The 24,095-nt window shown below is 34.0% G+C and overlaps 2 protein-coding genes across 3 annotated transcripts; one reads left to right on the top strand and one right to left on the bottom strand.

Moving 5' to 3' along the window:
• The first annotated feature begins 2,241 nt into the window (after positions 1-2,241).
• On the top strand, positions 2,242-9,729 carry LOC18431217 (pyrophosphate-energized vacuolar membrane proton pump 1). The gene is made up of 8 exons (XM_006841344.4): positions 2,242-2,588; positions 5,285-5,859; positions 6,301-6,680; positions 6,839-6,925; positions 7,244-7,574; positions 8,555-8,965; positions 9,103-9,162; positions 9,268-9,729. Exons 1-8 carry the CDS (start codon positions 2,345-2,347, stop codon positions 9,472-9,474), a joined length of 2,295 nt encoding a protein of 764 aa, XP_006841407.1. The 5' UTR covers positions 2,242-2,344; the 3' UTR covers positions 9,475-9,729.
• A 6,602-nt stretch (positions 9,730-16,331) lies between these two features.
• Positions 16,332-18,648, bottom strand: ATOEP16-2 (Mitochondrial import inner membrane translocase subunit Tim17/Tim22/Tim23 family protein). 2 transcript variants are annotated; one of them, XM_088858959.1, is made up of 7 exons: positions 18,183-18,648; positions 18,025-18,076; positions 17,667-17,741; positions 17,296-17,327; positions 17,131-17,164; positions 16,977-17,044; positions 16,332-16,817 (listed from the first exon to the last, which is right to left on the bottom strand). In XM_088858959.1, exons 1-7 carry the CDS (start codon positions 18,309-18,311, stop codon positions 16,674-16,676), a joined length of 534 nt encoding a protein of 177 aa, XP_088715085.1. In that variant the 5' UTR covers positions 18,312-18,648; the 3' UTR covers positions 16,332-16,673. The 2 variants fall into 2 exon arrangements, with proteins under 2 accessions (XP_088715085.1, XP_020520323.1); XM_020664664.2 differs by having other exon boundaries at positions 17,667-17,735; positions 18,183-18,528.
• Positions 18,649-24,095: the final 5,447 nt, after the last annotated feature.

The raw sequence follows: 24,095 nt of genomic DNA, 5'->3' as shown, positions 1-24,095 counted from the left end.
TTGTGGGCCCTTTACTAATCAACAAAAGCTCTGAAAAGGCTCAATTCCTTGGATCATGGGTATGAGACAAGGGCGGTTTTTGTCATTTTTGAAAAGTTTTATCCGTTGCTCCATTGATTTTAGTAAAGCACAAGTAGGCTATTCCTCTTTTTTTTCGGATAAATTAATTTCATAAAAAAAGAAATTTTAATTTATAAATACTTTTTTTAGAATCAAAGAAACTAATTTGGTCTTTGTCTGAAAAATAGAAGATAAAATAAGAAAAAAGTTTATATAAATGTTTCATAAATGTGAGGCTCTAAACAATCAAATTAAGACGCAGCTCAAAAATTTCACTAAAATAAATAGTTATGATGCTCAAATATCCTCAAATTAATCACCTCGACCTAAAAAATGCATGAACATGATAAGAAGAAAAAAATGGATTTCAAGTTTTGAAAATAGTGCATCTTGTAATGCATATTTTGACCATCAATTTTTAAGTTTTTAAAGTTTTCATATATCTCTACTCGACCTATTATTTTTTAAAATTCTATAATTAGAGATGAAATATATATTTTAAAACTATCACAAAAGATTTTTAATATTGAAACAACACTTATTGACACATTTTAAAAGTGCACTTTACTTTGATTGTTTAGAGCCTGGGCCTTATACAAATCGCACCCATAAAATAATTGAGGATATGTTTTTTTAAAAAACAAAAGATTATAATGCTCTTTATCAAACAAAATAAAAATTTCTGAAAATAATAGTTTTTCATCCAACCCTCTAGACAAGGAGTAATCATAGCCGTTCAGTATTAGCACGTGTATAAAATGGAAAAAATTAAACTAGTTAATGTCTCGTGCCTCACATGAACCTCTATATTAATCATTTAATTGCCGTTTTTATATTTTAATTAAATTTACTTTGTGTTATTTTTATTTTAATCGTTGTTTAAAAGTTTCTGTTTGTAACATCTAATAAATGGTAAAACAATCAATTTGTTAAAGGGTGCGGTTTGTGTTGAGCCTAGGCTCGAAACAATCAAATTAGAGCCTACCTTCGAATAGTATCAAGAAATGTTGTTTTAAAGTATCAAGAAATGTTGTTTCGATACCAAAAAATTTTGTGATAGTCTTAAAATATATCATCATTTTTATTTATAAAGTTTAAAGCTTCAAAATTAATGTAAATAGACTTGAAAATCTTGAAAATTGATGGTCCAAAAATGTATTACAAAATACACTGTTTCCAAAGCTTGAAATCTATTTTTTTCTCATGTCCGTGCATCTTGATGTCGAGATGAGCCATTTGAGGATAGTTGGGCATCAAAGCAATATCTTCTAATGAAGTTTAGGCTCTAATTTGATTGTTTAGAACCTCGGCTCCATATAAACTTTATCCTTTATTAAATTATAACTTTTTTATTTTAAAATAGAAAGGGGGACTATTTACTTTTGAATTTTTTTATTATTAGAATGTCTTATGTCTTTTGCTTTATAAATAATTTTAAAAAGCAAGTGGAGTTATTTTTTAAAGGTGGTTTGTATAAGGTTGAGGCCCTACAAGTGTGTGCACGTTCAAATAGTTCCGAAATATGTTGTTTCACTAATATAAATATTTATTATGACTTGAAATTTATTTCCGTATCTAATTATAAAATTTAAAGACTCAAAAATATTGCAAATCGAACCGATCTACAAACATTTGGCAATCTTAAAAATTAATAGTTCAGATAATATATTACAAGATATACTATTTTAAAATATAAAAGTAAAAAATATAAGTTTATAGAAAGCGATTTACTGGGACCTAAAAAAAATAGACAAGCTTAAAATAAAAATAAAAAGTGTTTATTTATTTATTAATTTTAAATTTTTGGGCTGTTTGGTCTGATTCGTATTCAGATCGCCATCTCTAGAGTCTAGACCGATTCTCATTTATCCTAAATTTAATATCTTCAGATTTTAAAACACTTCAACAAAAATAGAAGTAAGATTTTGTCATTTCATTTCTTTTATTAGAGTTGCATGAGTAATACTGTAAATTCCTAAAGACACAAGGGTATCACCGTAAGTATATTATTGATAAAGGGTAGAATCGAGTATAAAATCAACTAAAAAAAAGCTAGATAATTACGACAGGGTTACATGATGATTTGTCAGTAATCACATTTATTAAATAGAATACAATGAACGCTTAAAATCCAGTAGCCGTGGTAGTGGGTATATAAATCCTTTGGACGTTTCAGAGCGTGAGCCAGTAGAGAGAACTGGTTTTGTTACAGAGAGAAGTTAGAGAGAGGAACTGGTTTTGGGCATATAAAAAACCGCTATTTTGTTGGGCGTTTCTGGTTTTAATGGCGTCTTCTGCTTTGTTAGGGGAAACGCTGGCCCAGGTCCTGATACCTGTGGCCGCCATTATAGGGATAGTGTTCGCGCTATTACAGTGGTATTTGGTTTCACAAGTTAGGGTCTCACCGGAACATCGTTCTGGTGCGAACAATGGGTATGATGATAGGTTAATTGAAGATGAGGAAGAGGGAGCAGATAGTGTTGGAGTTATCACTAAATGTGCAGAAATTCAGCAAGCCATATCAGAGGGTAAGATTGGTTCTTAGGTTTTTCAATCAATTTGGTATATCTGGTTTCTCTTGTGGTTCAGAAGTGAGGGTTTACTGGTTGCTATTGATTTAGTGTCTTAGAGAGAGAGAGAGAAATACAATTTTGTTTTGAATTGTTCTTTACAACATTTATCTAGCGGTTTTTAGGCATCTATTTATTTACCGATTTTTTTACCTTTCGTGTGTTTTTAAATTTTTGAAACATATGCTTTTCCGATCTGCCATTTTTCTGAATTCCATTGTCGAGGATTATGAAAACATTTATTTCTACTTCCGCGTTAGTTATTTTCTCTATTTGGATGGTAAATTTCATGTTCAAAATTTGAATATTGAGTCCTCTTTTAATTTGTGGTGTTTACTGGAAAAAACTGTCTTTGAATTATCAATAATCTATCGGATTATGTTTTGAGTTGTTATCTTGTATTTTTTATTATTGCGGATTATCCTTCAAATATATCTTCAAGAGGATCTCTCTCTGGATTTACATTTGGACACTCTCTCTCCCTCCCTTCCTCTGGGTTTACATTTGAAACTGATGGGTGTTTTGTTTGGACTTTTAATTTTTTATAATATGACTTGCCTTTATTTTATGGATTATCATCATTCTGTTTTCCGTTGAATAAATATAAATAAATATATATATATATATATATATATATATATATATATATATATATTTTATTTTATTTTTTTTTTTTCAGATTAGTGTGATATGTAGTTTTTATAGTTTTTCAGATTATTTGTAGTTTTAGGTTTTGAGTTCATGAATCATCTTTTTGCAGTGTAATTGAGGATGATGGGATCATGGTTCGTCGCCTAAATAATCTCTCTCACGCTTTCATTTTTTATTTTTTTTTATTTTTATTTTTTTGTGTGTTTTTTTTTCTCTGTTTTTTCTTTTTTGTGGTTTTTGTTTTCCATTGTTGTAAAGTTTGCACTTTTGGTTCGTATTTTGGTGGATTGTTAAGGGCTCAAGTGGATCTCGCTACTCTCTCCGCCTTCCTTTTATTATGCAATTTGACTTGTGATATCCAAGGAAAATGTTCTTCTGTTTATCATTTGAAAACAAATGGTAGAAAGGTTTCTTATTTTTTTCCATTTTTTAATGTAATTTATTTTATAGAGTTGTCGAGTTGGTTTGTTGAATGATTGGGACTGTGCATCATACTGTTGGGGTGCTTTACAAATGGACATTTTCTTGGATCATATTCATTCAAAGTCTCTCTCTCTCTCTCTCTCTCTCTCTCTCTCTCTCACGCACACACACACACGCGCATATTAGTGTCTCCTTTTTTAATTGAAATGTTTGATTATGTCATTTGATTGCTGTTAAAGTTTCTAATCAATGGTTTCATCATGGTATCTCTCATCATTTGTAGGATCTGTTTAATACAGATGTTATTTTGGCCTTTTGTCCATAAAACTTTTTGGATTTTGACAAGAAAAAGGATTATGGTACTTTATTATATACTGAAATCTACATTTTCTTTTTTTCACCGTCATCAAGTTTGGTCATTGTTATTGTCAATATTATAAGTTTTCTCATCGCTGTTGTTATTTCTGCTTCTATTGTTCCCCCAATTAGTGCTTTTGTCATCATCATCCTTGTCATGTTAGCATGATCATTATCCTCGTATTTTGTTGTTGTTTAACTGATAAATCATGAATTTCTGATTGAGTTTTTGTTCATTAAAAACATTCAAGCATTTTTTATCTCTATATCTGCTTAAAAAAAGATCTATATACCCTTTTCTTCTTCTTTGTTTCTTCCTATTTTATGCAATTTTTAATTAGATTTTCAAATCTGCTATAGATTTTTGTCCAGATGCATGAGTTTGAGAGCACACTTTTTCTCTTCATTAATTTCTATTAAATTGTTGACTGAAGGATTCAACTTGTACTCCAATGTTTAGGTTTGGCAGAGTTATAGGTACTGTTAATAGTTATATTTATTTTTCTTGAAATATCTTTCACATATTTAGTGTTTCTCATTTTGTGTATTAAATGTTTTACTGGTTTACAAATTATGTATGTTTGTTTAATTTTTATTTCATTTGCTGCTCAGTTGTAACCTGTAGAAGTTGCAGACTTGGGAGTTCGATTTTAGAAGATGGATTGTTTTATAATTTCCCTTAAGTTAACCTCCCTGGTGATGGATTGTCCTCTGGTGTTATTTGATTGTCCTTTTATGATATCATAGGATAAAGGGTAATTGGTGTTGTGATAGTTATTTGATCTCTGTTTTTAATGGATACACTTCTATTTTTGAACTGTTTTTTCCTCATTATATTCATCTTTCTTTAGGTTTTTGGCATTCCTGTTTGCAAATTTTGGCTTCGTTCTATATAGGTCCCACAAACTCTAGAGATGCAAGTGTTAATTTATTGCAAAAAGAAACTGTAATGTAAACATCGTGAACTGAAAATCTGTGGATCATAAATTGCTTTGTCGTTGTTCTTTGGAGGTGAAGGCATTTCCTTTGACTTCCCATTGAGAGCCTTTAGGTAGAGATTTTGATCTCCCTGTTTTGAATCTAATTACACTGTGTTGATACTCATCTAAACAATGAAATTGGGTTTCATATGATTTCTCTTAGTGATTTTCAATACTTCTTTAAAGACTGCATGATCTTATCTCTTACTCTCTCTATTTCGTTTGTTTGAATTTATTTTGAAGGTGCTACTTCCTTCCTGTACACCGAGTACAAGTACCTGGGCATTTTCATGGGTGCTTTTGCTATCATTATATTTCTATTCCTTGGTTCCGTAAAGGGTTTTAGCACTCAGAGTGAACCCTGCTCTTATAACAAGGAGAAACTTTGCAAGCCAGCTCTAGCTAATGCCGTTTTTACCACTGTCGCCTTCTTGCTCGGTGCTGTTACCTCAGTTCTTTCTGGCTTTCTTGGCATGAAGATTGCCACTTATGCAAATGCCAGAACTACCCTCGAGGCAAGGAAAGGGGTTGGCAAGGCTTTCATTACAGCTTTCAGGTCTGGTGCAGTGATGGGTTTTCTTCTTGCTGCAAATGGGCTTCTAGTTTTGTATATTACCATTAATCTGTTTAGGCTTTACTATGGTGATGACTGGGAAGGCCTTTATGAATCCATTACTGGTTATGGCCTTGGTGGTTCATCTATGGCTCTTTTCGGAAGAGTGGGTGGGGGAATATACACCAAAGCTGCAGATGTTGGTGCTGATCTTGTTGGGAAGGTTGAGAGAAATATTCCGGAAGATGATCCTCGAAACCCAGCTGTAAGTTTTACTAACTTCATAGTTTTTCTAATGAGTTTTGATCAATTACTTTTTGTTTTGACGTGTCTGGCTTCAAATTTATCTCTACTTCAAATTTATCTCTAAAGCTGTCACTTTTTCACTTGATAAGTTTCGTTGTTTCTGAAAGCCTATTTACCGCACATGTGTGGTGAATCTATAGACCTTGATTGGATAATATTAATCAAGCTGGTGATATTATGGGGCTCCAAAATAGACTTTTGCTTTCCATCTATTCAAGACAAACCCAAATGGAGAAAAGGAGAAAAATAGAGGTTTATTATTATTATTTCTGTGTTTTATGCTGAATAATCTGCTTGTGAATGGATTTTTTATCAACCAAGTTCTGTTTTTACCAAGTAAATACTAGACATGTTTATGTTAACTTTTATCGCTTTTTTTATTCTTGGGTTTTTACTGCAGGTGATTGCTGATAATGTTGGTGACAATGTCGGGGATATTGCTGGAATGGGTTCAGACCTTTTCGGTTCATATGCTGAGGCCTCATGTGCAGCGCTCTTTGTGGCATCAATTTCATCTTTTGGAATCAACCATGATTTCTCGGCAATGTCATACCCTCTAATTATCAGTGCCATGGGGATCGTGGTCTGCCTTATCACCACTCTTTTTGCCACTGATTTCTTTGAAATCAAAAGTGTGGCTGAGATTGAGCCTTCATTGAAGCGGCAGCTACTCATCTCCACAATCCTGATGACTATTGGCATTGCAATTGTCAGCTTTGTTTCTCTACCCTCTGAATTCACTCTTTTCAACTTTGGGACCGAGAAGACTGTTAAAAATTGGTACAAACCTTTTTTTGGTTTGTTTCTTTGTTATTTCATGTTAACTTGGAACCTCTTGGAGTGAACCAAGATCTTTTCCTGAGAGTTTGCTTATCACAATAACTTTCTTCTCCGTCACTGATTTTTTCCTTTCGTTCCGCTTCTTTTTGCAATAATAGGCACCTCTTCGTCTGTGTGGCGATTGGATTGTGGGCTGGACTTGTTATTGGATACACAACTGAGTACTATACTAGCAATGCTTACAGGCAAATCTCATTCTTCAAAACTCCTATTTGTCAAATGCCCTTAAGTTATAAAAGATCATGTGTGTGTATATATGTGTGTGTATGTGTATGTGTGTGTATGTGTATGTGTGAGAGAGAGAGAGAGAGAGAATGTCTCTTAGTGAGAGAGGTGTGTGTGTGTGTGTGATATGTCTCAGACAGAGAGAGAGATGGTGATGGTGATGGTGAGTTTGTGACTACTAATCAATTTCTAAACCGGCGCCTTGGTTGTTTCATTCATTCTCATTTGTTCCCTTCTTACCTGAGATATTACAATTGACCTCTTCAAAAATCTTGCAGTCCTGTGCAGGATGTCGCAGATTCTTGCCGGACTGGTGCTGCAACCAATGTAATTTTTGGTTTGGCACTTGGATACAAGTCAGTAATTATCCCCATCTTTGCCATTGCTGTTGCAATTTACGTGAGCTTCAGCTTGGCCGCCATGTATGGGATAGCAGTTGCTGCTTTGGGGATGCTTAGCACAATCGCCACTGGTCTTGCCATTGATGCCTATGGACCCATCAGTGACAATGCTGGAGGAATTGCAGAGATGGCTGGGATGAGCCACAAGATTCGAGAGAGAACAGATGCCCTCGATGCAGCTGGAAACACGACTGCTGCCATTGGCAAGGTAAACTCTCTTTCCACAGGTCTCTCTCTCTCTCTCTCTCTCTCTCTCTCTCTCTCTCTCTCTCTCTCTCTCTCTGTGTGGAGTGATGAAGTTCCATCATTATTGGATACTACTTGTCAGCATTTGTTTAACTTGACAAAATGGAAAAATTTTCTAAATAAAGTGAAGCCTTGCCAAAAATTAGAGAAAAAATTGAATTTGTGAAATATAGAGGCATAGCAGAACAGTAAGTCTAGGACCTTTTATACAGAGGTGGGCAATTCTTACAAAATAAATGCTGAGGCATTTGCAATATATCTTGGAGGAAACTGGTGAAAGATGTTGAAATCTACAAATTTGGTTCAAGATACAATGACACATGGTACTCATATTTGGGTAAATTTGTATTTACATGACTCTTAAGACTAGCTAACCTGAACTGTCCTTTTTTCTGCGAGATTGAGGATATATAATCTGCTCCTTGCATTCATCTACATACCAGAAACTGTTATTTTGTTTGAAGGGGAATTTTATCAAACCACACTAAAGAGTTGAACTATCTAACGTCTCATTCGGTTCTTCTGATATAATTTCTTTTTTAATCAAATTTTAAATGACCAGGACATGCCATCCTGGGTCGTCAATTGTTGGATTGGATGAAATGTTAAATAATTGATCTCTGATTTATAGTCTGATAAATTTTCCTTCTTTAAATTTATTAAAACTGAACATTTTTCTTCAGTCAACAGCATCAAAAAAAAAGAAACCGCACATTTTTCTTTGTACCATGGAATCTTCTTTCATATTTAAAAGACTTCGTCAATACTTAGTCTGGATTGATTCTTCTTTGTCAAGCTTTTATCTTGTTTCACTTGCACATCTGAAAACGAGTCTATGTGAACCTTTGCTTCCATTTTAATTTCCTAAGGTTGGCTCCTTCTGCATTCCTGATGATCTCTCTCTCTCTCTCTCTCTCTCTCTCTCTCTCTCTCTCTCTCCAGGGTTTTGCTATTGGTTCAGCTGCTCTTGTCTCTCTGGCTCTCTTCGGCGCATTTGTTAGCAGGGCCGGCATCAAGGTTGTTGATGTGTTGTCACCAAAGGTTTTCATAGGGTTAATAGTGGGAGCAATGCTTCCCTATTGGTTTTCTGCCATGACGATGAAGAGTGTGGGAAGTGCAGCCTTAAAGATGGTGGAAGAAGTTAGGAGGCAATTCAATACCATCCCTGGCCTGATGGAAGGGCATGCAAAGCCTGACTATGCAACTTGTGTTAAGATATCAACTGATGCTTCTCTCAAAGAGATGATACCACCAGGTGCCCTTGTTATGCTCACCCCGTTGATTGCTGGCACTTTCTTTGGTGTCGAAACCCTTGCTGGAGTCCTTGCAGGTTCTCTTGTTTCGGGTGTGCAGGTGAATATATCATTTTAATCTTTGACAGTGGTGACAGTTTTCTGCCCCCTTCCGCTCTCTCTCTCATTTTCTTTGAGAACCATGTGCAAAACGCATTTTGGTGCTGTTGCTGATACTTGGCTATGGGGTGCATGCAGGTGGCTATATCGGCTTCCAACACTGGTGGTGCCTGGGATAATGCAAAGAAATACATTGAGGTAACCTTAATTCAGAGTTTCTCATGGGTAATTCTTTTCTATGTAAAAGGAAGTTTAAAACAAAGAGCAGAAAACTAATCATGGGTTCGTTTTTTATCTATCCAGGCCGGTGTTTCACAGCATGCTCAATCTTTGGGCCCAAAGGGTTCTGACCCTCACAAGGCAGCTGTAATCGGTGATACCATTGGAGACCCCCTTAAGGATACATCAGGCCCATCTCTCAACATTCTCATCAAGCTCATGGCTGTCGAGTCCCTCGTGTTCGCTCCCTTCTTTGCTACCCATGGAGGTCTTCTCTTCAAATTGCTGTGAAATTATTAGCTGCAAAGTCCCAACGGTTTATCTAACAAAAGAACATGGTAGGAAAACAAGAGATAAAAGCTAGCCATAATCTTGGCTGTAGTTTTGCCCTCATAAGATTATTTAGCCTTTGAAACCAGTGTATTTTGATTTATCATCTCGATCAGGTTGGGTCTAATCAACTCCTGCATAATCTTTCTGCTTTGTGTCTTCGGGCTCACATTTTGGTTTCTCTGTGATAATTATAGCTTTACCTTCTGTCTTTCATTTACAGTTTCTGATACAAATATGGTGTACATTTTACATAAAATCGGATATCTACTGGATAAAGCTAGGAAAAATATCATTGTAAAGGTCAACTATTTGAAATAGTCACTAGAGTGATCAAATCAACTAATTTGGAAAAAAAAAAAAAAGTGCATTACCCAGTTCATTCAAGTGTGGGCTCCGAAAATCTACCTTTAAGATAAACTTTAGAACTAAAATTCAATCGGTATATAATCTTGTCTACAATAATTATGAATCCAAAAAATAACGTACAAATTTAAAAGTAGACAATTTTGAACTTCATTTTTGTGTTAGTTTTGGACTTTCATTTAAATTCTTCTAAAGTTACATATTTTTAAGCCTTTTGCTTTCTTAAGATTCATGTTCATGGTTATCAAGATTACCACCTTACGAAATTTTACATCCAAATCCAAAACTACAATGGATGTTTGGAAGGAGACCACAAAAATTGAGCACCCCAAAGCCTTTTCCTTTACTATAATTATAATGTTTGCAATTTCATTTCACTTGTGCCTCATATATGTCATGTTCACTGTGTGGAATCCTAACAAGCAATGCTATTTTAATCAGGGTGGGGTTTGAAGAAGGTGCCCACCTTATGTTATTTAAGATATTCATTTGTAATCGTGAAAATAGACGGTCCAAATAACTTGTTATAAAATGTATTAATTTTTAATTTTTGGACTTATTTATTATTTATTTATTTATTTGTATTTCAATGGAAAAAGGATCTCTTACCCGTAGTAGGAATAGAACTTACCCGTAATAGGAATAGAACTCAAGAGTTAAGACATCATGTTATGGTGTCCCATCATCCTGACCACTTAGACTTAAGCCCATTCTTACTATATTTAAAACTTAAAAATCCGTTTTTTTTTATATCCATACATCTCCAGATCAAGATAATCTATTAAAAAATTTCATCTCTGGGCACTCTTTTCTATTGGATTTTTAAAATGCACATTGCTTCTCTATAAAATTGCAACCTTATATGCCCCATGATATAAGTGAAAAGTTAACAAAGCTGCTTGTTTAATCCTACAACAGGGTTTAGGCGTACTTTTAGGCCTGTGGGCTATGGGGTGGACTTGGACCAGGCATACTAGGCCCAATAAATTTTGTGCCCTGGATACCCCTAGACCCTCCAAGCCCGAGTTGAAAATTCATCGGACTATAGTCGTTCAACTATAATCTATAGTTTTATCCAGTACTACGGTCTATAGTTTATAGACTACTCTTTATAATCCTATACTAAAGACCATAGATCATGTGGTATAACCTTTATATAACTTTCATATGGTCTATAATAGGTACCTCACATATATAAAATACATGTGACCCTCATTCCCAACCATCCGATCAGACTGGGATAGCCTCAGTCGCTATGTCACCCCTATTAGTATTTTTTTTATTTTTTTCTTTAAAAATTAATGTTAATTAAATTAGAAAAATATTGATGCAAAATGACCAAAATACTCTTATAACATGCATATATATTTTTGCTATTTTAATTTAACAATTTTAAAAAAAAAAATGTATGCCCCACATATCATTTCGAAATGATTTGTATGAAGAAATAAATCATAAAACAATATTGGCTTGCAGTATTGTGCCTAAAATCTTATTCCATTTGTCAATTTACATCAGACGACTTTAGTATTTTTTGAAGTAGGTGTGTCCCCCGAATTGATTTAAATGGAGAAGAACGCTACATGACAATAGAGCTTTATCATTTGTACATGGAGGTCACAATCATTTTTGTCCCTTAAATTTCAAAATGGGTGGTTGTAAGAGTTCGTTGAATTAGCACAAAGTTCCCAAAAAAATATTCTCAGACTTCGTGGCTCATTCTAAGCCATCTAAATGGACATCCAATGAGTGACAAATAATTGTGATCTCCATGTACAAAAGACAGCCTCTTTGTAGACAATCCCTTATCAGGTATAGCATGCTGATCTAAGGGTATCTGCTAACTCCATCAAGCAAAAGAGGCACTAGAGAGTGTTTTTTATGTTTAAATTTTGGGTTCCATCTAAAACTAACCTTCAAACAAAAAGAACGGGTTTTTGTGCTAAAACATTTTCATCTTGTCATTCAAAAATTGGACTGCCCCTATTCAATTTTGAGGCATTACTTTGTATGCGATTTGATTTTTTTTATTTTTTTCTTTTGTGCTTGATCAATAGGTTCAAGAGGTTACATCCCTAAAATTTGGATCCTAAAATACTCCTAGCTTTGCCGAGGGACTGAATGAACAGTGTGCTCCCACGATTGTAGAAATCATTTCACATAGATTTTAACTCCTTAAAAGGGTTTTCGGCATATGGATAGCATACCTTGTTTAAAAGTTTGTCATTTCCATTTTGAATAAGTTTGTTAGATTTTTGTTAGATTAAACGGTTTTTCTTTGGCAATGTCGTTTGTTGCTCTCTAATCTTAATCTTCACGGTTTGACGGTTAGTTGAAGTTAATCTTTGTAGAACTTACAAAGATTTTATTGGTGCGAAATTGTCGATTTTTTAATCATCATATGAGTATTTTCAACAAAAAAAAAAAAAAGAATTGGATCTTGACTTCTTAAACAGTTATAACTTTTCAAATTTGAGCCATGTTTTAATCTTTGAAAACTATTTTTTTTCATGAAAAAATATGCAATACGATCATTTACTTTTGATATAAGGAGGTAGCAATTGTTGTTGACCATTGAATATAAAATTGGTTTGCTAGGTATATACCATTAACAAGGTAGCAATTGTTGTTGACCATTGAATGTAAATTTGGTTTGCTAGGTATATACCATTAACAAAGCACAAAGTCCAAAATAAAAATTCTTGTATTTTGTTACACACGTCAAGCCGTCGAATTTCAACAGTAAGAAGTGATTGTGACCTTGTACCAAATGTAAATAATCATATAAATACAATCCATTTTCTTCAAACGCATATACATTTCCCATTCAACAGTAAGAAGTGATTGTGACCTTGTACCAAATGAGAATAGTTATATAAATACAATCCGTTTTCTTCAAGCGCATATACATTTGCCCTTTGTTGGCTAAGAATAAATGTATGTGCTCCATTATTAATCCTTAGGGTGTGGTTAACCTTAAACCATCCAATTATGGAGCACCTTCAAATTTTATCATAATATATAATTTTGGAATAATTTTTTTTTTAAAATTATCTTAAAATCTATTTTCATATCTAATTATAAAATTTTAAACTCAAAATCAAGTAAATTTATAAACATATGAAAATCTTGAAAATGGACGGTCTAAATAGCATGTTACAAAATACACTATTTTTGGGACTCAAAATCTTTTTCCTTTTTCAGATTCATACATCTCGAGGTCGAAAAGATCAATTAGAGGGCATTTTTAAGATACATCTTTAATTCTACATTTTAAAGTTGCAACCTTATATAAACTTTTTCCTAATCCTTATAATATAACTTGAGATTCTTTATTAGCTCCAAAAAGGTCAAATTAGAAATGCATATATTCTTTGGCTCTAATATAACTTTAGATTCTTGCTCCAAAAAGGTCAAATCAGAAGATGCATATATTCCTTTGACATCTTTTTCTGCTTTTTCTCCACCACATTCAAAACCCTTCCATGCGCACATGTTTCATAGTGATTTTAGGGAAAGCATCATTTAAGATATCCCCAAAAAAATCCCAACTAAAATAGAGAGTATTAAGAAGTCATAATTACTTACAACCGATGATCCGAACTAAAATAGAGAGTATTAAGAAGTCATAATTCCTAGGGAAAGTATCATTTAAGATATCCTTAAAAAGATCCCAACTAAAATAGAAAGTATTAGGAAGTTATAATTACTTACAACCATCTGATGTAAAATACAATAGCTTGGATGTATCATAAAGTTTGAAAAAAATTCTTTTGAACTTTGAATTTGGTCAATAAAATAAATACAGCCACCTAATTTTACATTCAATAGTCAATTAATTACGATCTCCTCGTACCAAAAATAAGTGATCTTATTGTATGTTTTCCCATTATTATTATATGCTTTCCTATTAAAATTGATCGATTTACTTGGTGCTAGTAGTGGTAGTTAAAATTACTCGATTTACTTGGTGCAAGTAATAGTGGGTGCCATGGCGATTGCGACAACGCTGGCAAATTTGGTGAGAGCTTTCATGTCTGGCTAATGCTTTGACCCAAAAAAGTGCTTCACTCTCTTCTACAGGTGCCTCACAATATAATTTCTTTGTTGTGAATCGGATGATTGTAATTTTCTGCTATAGCAATAGAAGTTTTTGAATATTGTCACCCAAAAAAAAAAAAAAAATCGATTTGAATCATCTATTTCATTTCCTTTAGATACCCATTCAAAATCTCTCTTTAAAATTTTTTTAAATGCCCCTCTTCATTGTTGCTTTAAATAGGTGCAATAATTTTAAGAGTATTTTCATGTTCTTACCATTTGGTTAAGCCCACCAAAATACCTTTGTTTGTTCAAAGTTAACCAAAATACCCATTGTTTGTTCAAAGTTAACCAAAATACCCATTATTTGTTCAAGGTTGGCAACATAAAACGATAGCTATTTTGGCATTTCCTAAGATCTTATTTGAAAAAGTACTTGTGTGAGATTAAAATTAAGAAAATAAACCCATTAATATTAATTGGGGCCCTTTTTTTTTTTTAAGGTAACCAAAAACCACTAGAATATCAATCACAATTGGGGCACTTTTACTTCCGTGATGATTTTGTAAAAAGCTACATCCATTTTCCTTAAATTTTATTTTATAAGATTATCACAAGTATTAAAATAATCCACCATACAAATATTATACTTCATATAATTTACAAGTTTTAAAATAATCCATGACACAAATATTATACTTCATATAATTTACTAGTATTGAGGCACTCATACCCAACACGTACTGTCTACTCGTACCCAACACGCACTACTGGAGAGAGTTAATGAAGCCATAAAAGTTGGCGACATCTCATCACCTACCATCCTTGGATAAACATAAAATAAAACAAAAGGGTAGCATATTTCATGCTATTATCCAAGCTAATACACTTCCTACCATGTTATTTGGGGTAATTTAGCATGCTTGCCATCATTTGGTTTGTCATACTTTTGATAGGAGACCATTATGTAACCATAACATATCATGATGTTTTACTTTATAGAATGCTAGACACTGCAAATTATACAGTTCATTTAATGTACATGTGCAAATGCTTTGTAAAGTACTATAAATACCGTCCTATACCTATTGGAAGTTTTGAATTATCTATATATTGTATTGGAAGTTTTGAATTATCTATACATTGTATATGAACAGATGATTAAGTAGTCCTTATTAAGCTACCGAGGCGATTATTAGCTAACGAGGAGATTGGAACACTAGTGATAACCATGAATGCTCCCCATACACCAATTAGAACATTTTTTATTCAAAATAGGCATATTACTTCCATTACATGATGTACAAAGAGACTCGAGAAAAAATGTCTTTTAAGACATGTTTGTTTAGACAGGTCCTTATCAGTACTGATAAAATCTTTGCATATCAATATTAGAGAGGTCCAGTTAGACCCAATTTTGGTATTTTCCCATGAGAAAATTCACACCGTTTTCAAATCCCAAAAAAAAAAATGTCACCATGTGCATCTTTTGTGTATTTTTTACGAAACAATTTGGCTATGAATATTTATTTTAACATTTCCCTTCTTTGTTGGATTGCTTCTAAAATAACCCCCGTCAAAAATTGATTTTTTTTAACCTATTTTTCACTGCTACTTTTCTAACATCATTTGAATGTGTTGTTTAGTTTTAGTTTAAACATTCAAGATTTTTTTTTGTATTTTTTTTAATTTTTATATTACTATGCATAGCCAAAACCTGGAACCCACGAACCAGTTCCTGGTTACTTGGACCAGGCCACTGGCTGGGTTCTGCAACCGGCCGGGTCTTATAGAAAACGATACTCCGACCATCTCTATATCATCAATATCTGGACGTCCACATCATATGGAAATCATAAAATGGCCAAAAATTTATCAAAAATATACCAAACTCATAAATTATTTAGCATATTACCCATCTTTTATCTAATTTCAAAAAAGCACCAAAATACAGTGAAAATAATTAGTGTTTTTTTTTTTTTTGGAGAAAAAGTTTAACTACAATTTGAATGTTTTATAAGGATTTATCATTATTACAAGAGAAACTCCTACTGGATGTCAAATTTAATAGCTTGAGATATGCCAAAAAATTCAAGAAATTTATTTTTGAACTTTTTGAGTCTGGTAAACAATACACTTAAAACCCCGATTTAAAATCCGATAAGACAAGACGGTTGAATGTGACCACCTTATACTAAAAAGTAAATGATCCCTTTGTATATTTTTGTTAGCACTTCATTTGAACACTTTTAAAACATTGGTTGATGTATTTTAATTAGTTTCGCAATAACAAACCATATCATGTACTAAAATATAATAATTTGTTTATATATTAACATTGGACTAAATGCTATTTAGAATTTTAGACCTCAGCAGTTGACACACACTTTTGACAATTGCAGACAGAGCACTCAAAAAGAACCCAGCAATAGACATTACCATATGCTTTAGAAAAGCCAGAATCTTTGCCTAATGAAACAAAACATATGAACCCCGGAAAGTTGCCCAAAGAAAAACTAACATTCATCCATCATATAACAGAGGGAGAGGGGAATCGAGGGAGAAAAACTAACATTCATCCATCATATAACAGAGGGAGAGGAGAATCGAGGGAGAAATACTAACATTCATCCATCATATAACAGAGGGATAGGGGAATCGAGGGAGAAATACTAACATTCATCCATCATGTAACAGAGGGAAAGGGGAATCGAGGGATCGAGACAAAAAGAAGAGTGAGGCCCATGTCCTCTCTAAAATATACCAGTGAGTAGGTTGGCCGCGGTGGACAGGGCCGCACCGGTGATTGCACACTGCACAATTTGCTCGTGAGAGGGGTCTTCAGTGGTGAGAGCCAATGTTGCTCCCGTTACTGCCCCTGCGATCGCGCTATTTTTCTGGCAAATTACAAAAAATTTAGGAGATGACCCATGTCAAGTACTTCAATAACAGATGGAATGTGAGTGTTCCTAACTTTTAAAGACCATTGCATGATAGAAAGATGCATGACTCTTAAGAACCATCAGAATGTGTGAGTGAGAGGGGTGTCAAATTACCCAGTCGTGAGAGCCTCGAGCTTCCTTCAGACCATACGTGATGCCTGAATACATCCCTGCAGCCAGTCCTGCAATGACAAGATATCAATTGTGTATGTGTGTGTGTGTGAGAGAGAGAAGTAGAATAAAAAGAAAGAGGTGATGAATTTCACACCCCATTGAATAGATTCTTTGCCAGTTTGTTTCACCTGTAAAATACACACACACTGTTAAAAAAAAAACAAATCCACACAAAAAAAACTAACAGAAGAACCGATTTAAGTAAATGTTTTTCACTCAATAAAAGAAGAGAGAATTCAAATTTTCCACGGAACATTACCATAGCTTCAAGGGATTTTGCACATGTCTCTCCTGCAAATCATCCAAAACTTAAATTAAATTCTCTCCGAAAATAATTTATTGAAAACATAAAGGCAACAGAGTACTAATGCAAAAAGAAGAAGTTCTCCATATGGTTCGTTTCCGGTTTCTTACTTCACACAGTCCATAAAAGAAAGACTCGATCCATATAAAAAAAAAATTGGTAAGTCCTGCATCCATATGCGACACCATTGATTGTGGTCCCAAAAGGATGCTTTTTAAAAAACATAAAAATAAATAAATAGATTTTTATGCTGTCACAAAAGAAAAGGGAAGAGAAGATCCTTAATTACAAAAAAGAAGAGTATTATACCCTCACAGTAATAATACCTTTGAGGTCGGGTAAGCGTTGTCGGCGAGCAAGCTTTGAGGCATCCGGTACCCCGCTCGTGTCTAGGCCTGCTCCTGTCACAAGCAAAGTGAGTAGAATCCACAACCAAGTCCCTTATTTCTGATCTTCTACAAACTAAGTGAAATGACCATCCTTATTTTGCTTCTTACAGTTGCAGGTTCATATAATATTGGAAAATTGTGACAAATTTGCCTCCACATTCTTGCTTCCTTACTTAATCAAAAGAAAGTAAAGAATTATTCTCCCATTTTATATTTCTAAATCGTCAGTTACTGAATTGCATAAAAATTTCAGTAAGCAAGCATTGTAAATTGGTACTAGTAAAAAAAAAGGTACCCTCAAGGGCAGTGAAATAGGCCTCGCGACAAACCGCTTGTACTGCTCCGATCTGGCGACCACAAACAAATTCCATATTTACTGAAGAATCAAAACATGAGAAGAGGAAGAGTGAGGGCCGGGAAAAAGAAGACAGAAATAGCGGAAAAATGACATACTCCCGCAGCCTTGACGAAGGGGTGGGCAATCCGATTGAGGAGAGGGTGACCGAGATCAAGGAATCCACCTCTCTTGTCCAAACTCTTGAGCTCATCTAAGAGGGACCTCGTCTCAAGATTTGAACCCATACCTGCCGAGAGAGAGAAAGAGAGAGAGTACAGTACAGGTGAGGTAAGTGGGGAGCTGAAGGAATTAAAAAGTGGGTCAACCTTAACGAAGGAAGAAGTGAGAGAGCATCAAGGTTGAGCTGATTTGTTTGTTACAGAGAGAGAGAGAGAGAGAGAGAGAGGGGGGATGTTCCGGTAGTGAGTTGATTTGTCTGTTAGAGAGAGAGAGAGAGAGAGGGGTGGCATGAGTATTACAGGTGTAATATTGAGGGAGGAACGTGTCATAAGAAATCCCATGAGAAGGGTGATTCGTGTCACCTTCTGCAACCCTTTAGCGTAACGTTAACAGAATTCCACATATTTGCCCTTCATTTTAAAGATTGATTTTATTGAAAGAGGAAGTTCACTGTCTACCAAATGAACAACCTGCACTAGGGGTGTGAACGGATCCGGGTCCGGGTCTTGGATCCGAAGCCGGACATGAAATCCATGATCCCGACCCCAAATCTAATCTACAACTTGCATATTCTAATCCGGGAGCGAATAAGGTTGGGGATCTGGAAATGTCCTGAAGAAGGTTGGGTGTAGTAAGATAGACCGCTTTAATGTTTCAAGTCCATTTTTATTCCAAATCCAGGTGGAAATGATCCACTTGCAGGGTTTTTTTTTGTCACTAAACTGCTTTTCCTGTGAGAGTTAAAGTTGCAGCCTTATTTACTTCGTATTTGAAGTCCATTGTATACCCGTAATGACTATTGGAATGAAACTGTATTTGAAGTCCATTTTATACTCGCAATGACAATTGGAACGTAACCTGACGTTGAATTTAGCGCAGCGCTATAGAGTTGTTGAGATCTCACGCATTTCTCAAAGTGAATTTGTATATATATATATATATAGTAGTTTTAATGTTGAAAAACCCTTTGATTGATCATCTCGACATCCAAATGTATGACCATCAAAAATAAAAAGATTTTAAGTTTCAAAAATAGTGTATTTTACAACATCTTATCTACACCGCCCATTTTCAAGATTTTTGTATGTTTATAGATCTACTTGATTTTAACCAATTTGGAATTTTAAAATTTTATAATTAGATATAAAAATAGATTTTTAGATAATCCTAAGAACATTTATATCAAAATTATATACCACGATAAAATTTAAAGGTGCACCTTACCTCCACAGCTACGGATGCATCCGAATGCTAACTGCACCCATATATATATAATCTAAACTTCATGACCCGTCAAATTACAAAAGTTCAAGATAGAGAGAGTTGTGAATGGTGGATTTATTAATTTTGTAGCCTATTTTTTAAAAAAGTTACTGTTGTGAGGCAATTTTGTAAATATTACTACAAGACAAATATCACTTTTGTCATCTCCATAAGGGATAAAGTTAAAATTTTAACTAAAGGACAATGGTACTCTACAAAATACAGTTACAAAACACTAATTTTCAAAATGGCATTGTACTTTTGTGAAATTTTCAAATTTACTCTTACTTGATGGTAAAGTTATCTATTTAAATAATTTTTTAATAAAAAAGTAAATACTGTTTTGATAAATACACCAATCACAACCCCATCTAACTTCAACCTTTGTATTTTAAGGGGTTGCTAACTCTAGACAAACCCATATATATATATGGAAATATATGGGATTAGCCCCACAAGCTCATATGAATATATGAGCCCAACGGCCCAGATTGAATCTAGGACAATCTGACAATCACGGATGCTATATATATATATATATATATATATATATATATATATATATATAAAGATGGGATTAACCTACTAGCTCATATGAGCCCAACAATCTGGACTGATCTAACGATCATGGATGTCCGATAGTACTTGAATTTTATTTTATTTTTCTATTTCTACAGATCCAAATCACTTGAAATTTTAAGTGTGAATTTTTCTCATCAAGGCACACCTAATAAAAATATAAAAAAAAATTATTCAAGGAAAACAAAATGACCAAAATACCCCCAAAACTTTTCAAAGGTATTTTTTATCAATATTTTCATGTAAAATATTTTTTTGATATTTTCGAAGATTCACTTATTTTTTTATAAAAAAAACTATTTTTTATGAACACACACCTAAAATTTCAAGTGATTTGGATTTGTAGAAAAAAAAACTAAAATTCAAACACTACCAGACATTCGTGATCGTTAGATCGCCCAGATTCAATCTGGAACATTGGGCTCATATTTTCATATGACCTAATGGGCTAATCCCATTTGTTTTATATATATATATATAATAAAAGTCTTCACAACGCCTATAGGCAAAAATAAATAATGATTTCGCTTACTCTCATCACCGTCCATGATCACGATCGTCCGATAGTATTTCATTTTTTTTCTTTTTTTTTTCTACAAATCTGAATGACCTGAAATTTATAACATATGTAGATCTTAGTAAGGCTTACCTAATAAAAATATTAAAAAAATAATTCGTAAAAAATATTAACCAAGATACCCCCAAAAATTTTGGAGGGTATTTTGATCAATTTTTTCATATAAAATATTTTTTTTATATTTTTAATAGATTTAAATATTTTTTATGAATACAAGATCCAAATTTCAGATCATTCTGATTTGTAAAAATTAAAACACTGCCGGACAATCGTGACCATACGATGAACTTTGGACGATGATGAAAGTAAGCGAAATCACTGATCATTTTCGCCTATAGACGTTTTGTAGTATATATATTGACTTTGTTCGTTGGGTCTATAGGAATTATTTCGGTCAAGGATTAATGGACTTTGACGCTCCATCAATATCAATGGACCTTTTTCATGAGGATATGAATCCTTTGGCAAATTGATATGAATTTGCACAAAATGCAATTTACTCAGTTAGTATAGCTACGATCAGGCCCCTATGACCGCTATCAAAGAGAAGCTTTTGGCTATAGACAAAAATAAAAAAGTCTGCTTACTCCGCTGGATAAGCTTTTCGCTTGGCTATAGACAACGAGTCAGCTTATAACGACGACGGTCCCTATCTGATCGTGCGGGTCCCTTCCCCCCACTTCTTCAATTCAAGCTTTCATTCCTCAATCAACTTCTTCGCTCCTTCATATACCTCCCCACCAACAGATAGACGCAAATGTGAATAACCGAACCACGACTACAAAGTACCCCTCCAAACCGAACAATTGTTGTTGTTGTACTTACAAAACCGTACTGGCAGCTATTGCTGCTTGCTGCAAGAGCCAGTGTTGTACTAGTGACTGTACTACAGAGTTGGACTGCACCTTATGGTTGAGCAAGCATATGATCAGATCAATCAAGATATGGGTTCAGAATGCGTGGAAGTGTCGATATAATTTCATAGTCATTTGTTTTGAGTGCTACATAAAAAACATAAGTCAGAAGATGGAAGGGGAAGATCTAGGATATAAAAAATCGTAGGATGAGTGATTCAGCAAATTTGGATTCCTATATATCTACTCATGTGGTACTTTATTATACGATTCATATAAGATCCTCGTGCCTAGATACCATCACATACATGCTATACGATAACGCTACCTTGACCTAATGATATTCTTTACTATACGTGAACACTTATTCACTAGTAAGTAAATAGGCTCGAACTTAGTCTAAAGGTGAACCCTCGTGCTACCATGGTAGTAAGAAAACTACTGTAGACCTTCGCTCACCATGAATTATGGGATACTGGTCTACCGATCATGATGATGACCTTGATGTGGAGCTGCTAACTATGACAAATGTGCTAACGATGAATGTACTAACTACGTATATGACGCCGAAAATGGACCGGTTTGATATCACCCCTCAATTAAAATTAGCAAAAGCAAGGTCTCCTTGTATAATATGGATTCCAAATACTAATAATTTGTATGTGAATGAGCCGAATTACTTATCCCTCGGTCTATTAGTGAACCATCTCTCCATAGGTAAAATATGGGATTAGCCCACTAGCTCATGTGAACATGTGAGCCCAATGGCCTAGATTGAATCTGGATCGATCTAATGGTCACAGATGTCTGTCAGTGTTTGAATTTTAATTTTTTTTTTCAATAAATCCAAATCACTTAAAATTTTAAGCGTGTGTCCATAAAAAATAGGTGAATCTTCAAAAAATATCAAAAAAAATACTTTACATTAAATAAATTGACTAAAATACCACCGAAAAGTGTCGAAGAGTATTTTGGTCATTATATTTTTCACAAATAAATTTTTTTTATATATTTTTATTAAGTGCAGCTTGATGAGAAAAATACACACCTAAAATTTCAAGTGATTTGAATTTAGAGAAAAAAAATTAAAATTTAAACACTGACAGACATCCGTGACTGTCAGATCGGCCCATATTCAATCTGGACCATTGGACTCATATATTCATATGAACTAGTGAAATAATCCCAACTTTTTCCATATATATATATATATATATATATATATATATATATAATGGCGATATAAGAAGTGTCGAACAATGTTAAAAACTATCCAACCAAAAGGAAGAAGGTTACAAGTTTGCATTGGGTCATTAAACATTGGATGCAATAGGGTTATTTCTCGATATTTACTACTGATTTTCAAGTTAAAAACTGGTAGCGAGAACCATGCGAGATTTACATTCAAAGAGGAACTGATGGCTGGTGAATAGTGAATCAGTTCGTATCCATATTTGTTAATTGGTGCACATAAAGGGACCGTCTATCAATCAAATATCAGTATCTTGGGGTCTGGATTATTGGTGACAAAATTTGCTTGATGCGAAAGCATTTTGTGGCGTCGCCTAAAGCCATACCAAACTTCCAAGAAAAATTAGTTCGTACTGAAAAATCAGCAAACCGATGATCATCTCAACTTTGACAAATCATAAATATAGACAAAATAGATTTCAAGCACTAGAAATGATCACTTAGAATGCATTTTCTGAACTGTTCATTTCTAAGTGTTTAGACATTAAATCTCACTTTTTGGAACCTCAAATTCTTTAAGGCGGGGCAAAAATAGGTTTTTAGACCACCACAAGGATATTAAACTCCAAAACTGAATTTTTCTGCAGGTTTTGAAGGAAGATTCCCCAAAGTAACACAAAATTGCAACCCGAAAAACCATAACTTGAGAGAGAACTCACTTGTGGATGCTGCAGGAATTTGCCTATATTTCCTAACAAATGAGGAACAATATGAGAGGATTGAATTAAAACAAGTCGAGTCTAGATCCAAACCTTCATCTAGAAGGGGGTTCTAGAGATGTACATCAGATATGTCCAGTTTGAACCTGAATAAACACGGACAAAGTAACGTGAATGTACCAACTCATTCACCATAAGCTACATAGATTAATGTAATATGTTGCACCCAAATTCTGCCAACACTTTTACATAGAGAGAGAAAATATAACAATGGGTTAATCAAGTCCAAGTTTCCCCAAAGTACACGAGGGTTAGATGGCATTACCCTTAAAAGTACCCACTGGATGATTTTATGGAATAAACTGATCACCATTAAATTAAGAACATTGTTTCATTGAAATCCATGTACAGAGCAATGTGGTTTTGCCACCAATGATACTGAAGGTTTCTCATTTTATACTAGAAGGAAACAAATCATGAAAAAAATAAATAGTCAAGAATTGTTGGCTTTGCATCAGATGGTGCCCTTGACGGCAACGAGGACCAGCCTGACTAATTCATGACCTGAAAAGCCACTGTCAAAACTCCTAAAGACAAGCTCAGCATGATATTGTACAGTCTACATATGAATTACATGGCCATTCAAAGGGGCCCACATTTGTTATT

Source organism: Amborella trichopoda, chromosome 2, assembly GCF_054954075.1.
Source record: "Amborella trichopoda isolate Santa Cruz 75 chromosome 2, AtrichopodaSantaCruz75HAP2 v2.0, whole genome shotgun sequence".
Taxonomy (NCBI): Eukaryota; Viridiplantae; Streptophyta; class Magnoliopsida; order Amborellales; family Amborellaceae; genus Amborella; species Amborella trichopoda.
This window is presented reverse-complemented; position numbering and strand designations above follow the sequence as displayed.

Coding starts and splice junctions, on each gene's coding strand:
- LOC18431217 (XM_006841344.4), top strand. CDS start 2,345: ATGGCGTCTTCTGCTTTGTTAGGGGAAACGCTGGCCCAGGTCCTGATA. Junction 2,589..5,284: donor TCAGCAAGCCATATCAGAGG/GTAAGATTGGTT, acceptor TTTATTTTGAAG/GTGCTACTTCCTTCCTGTAC. Junction 9,163..9,267: donor ATGCAAAGAAATACATTGAG/GTAACCTTAATT, acceptor TTATCTATCCAG/GCCGGTGTTTCACAGCATGC.
- ATOEP16-2 (XM_088858959.1), bottom strand. CDS start 18,311: ATGGGTTCAAATCTTGAGACGAGGTCCCTCTTAGATGAGCTCAAGAGT. Junction 17,742..18,024: donor CTATTTCACTGCCCTTGAGG/GTACCTTTTTTT, acceptor TGCTTGTGACAG/GAGCAGGCCTAGACACGAGC. Junction 17,045..17,130: donor CAAAGAATCTATTCAATGGG/GTGTGAAATTCA, acceptor TTGTCATTGCAG/GACTGGCTGCAGGGATGTAT.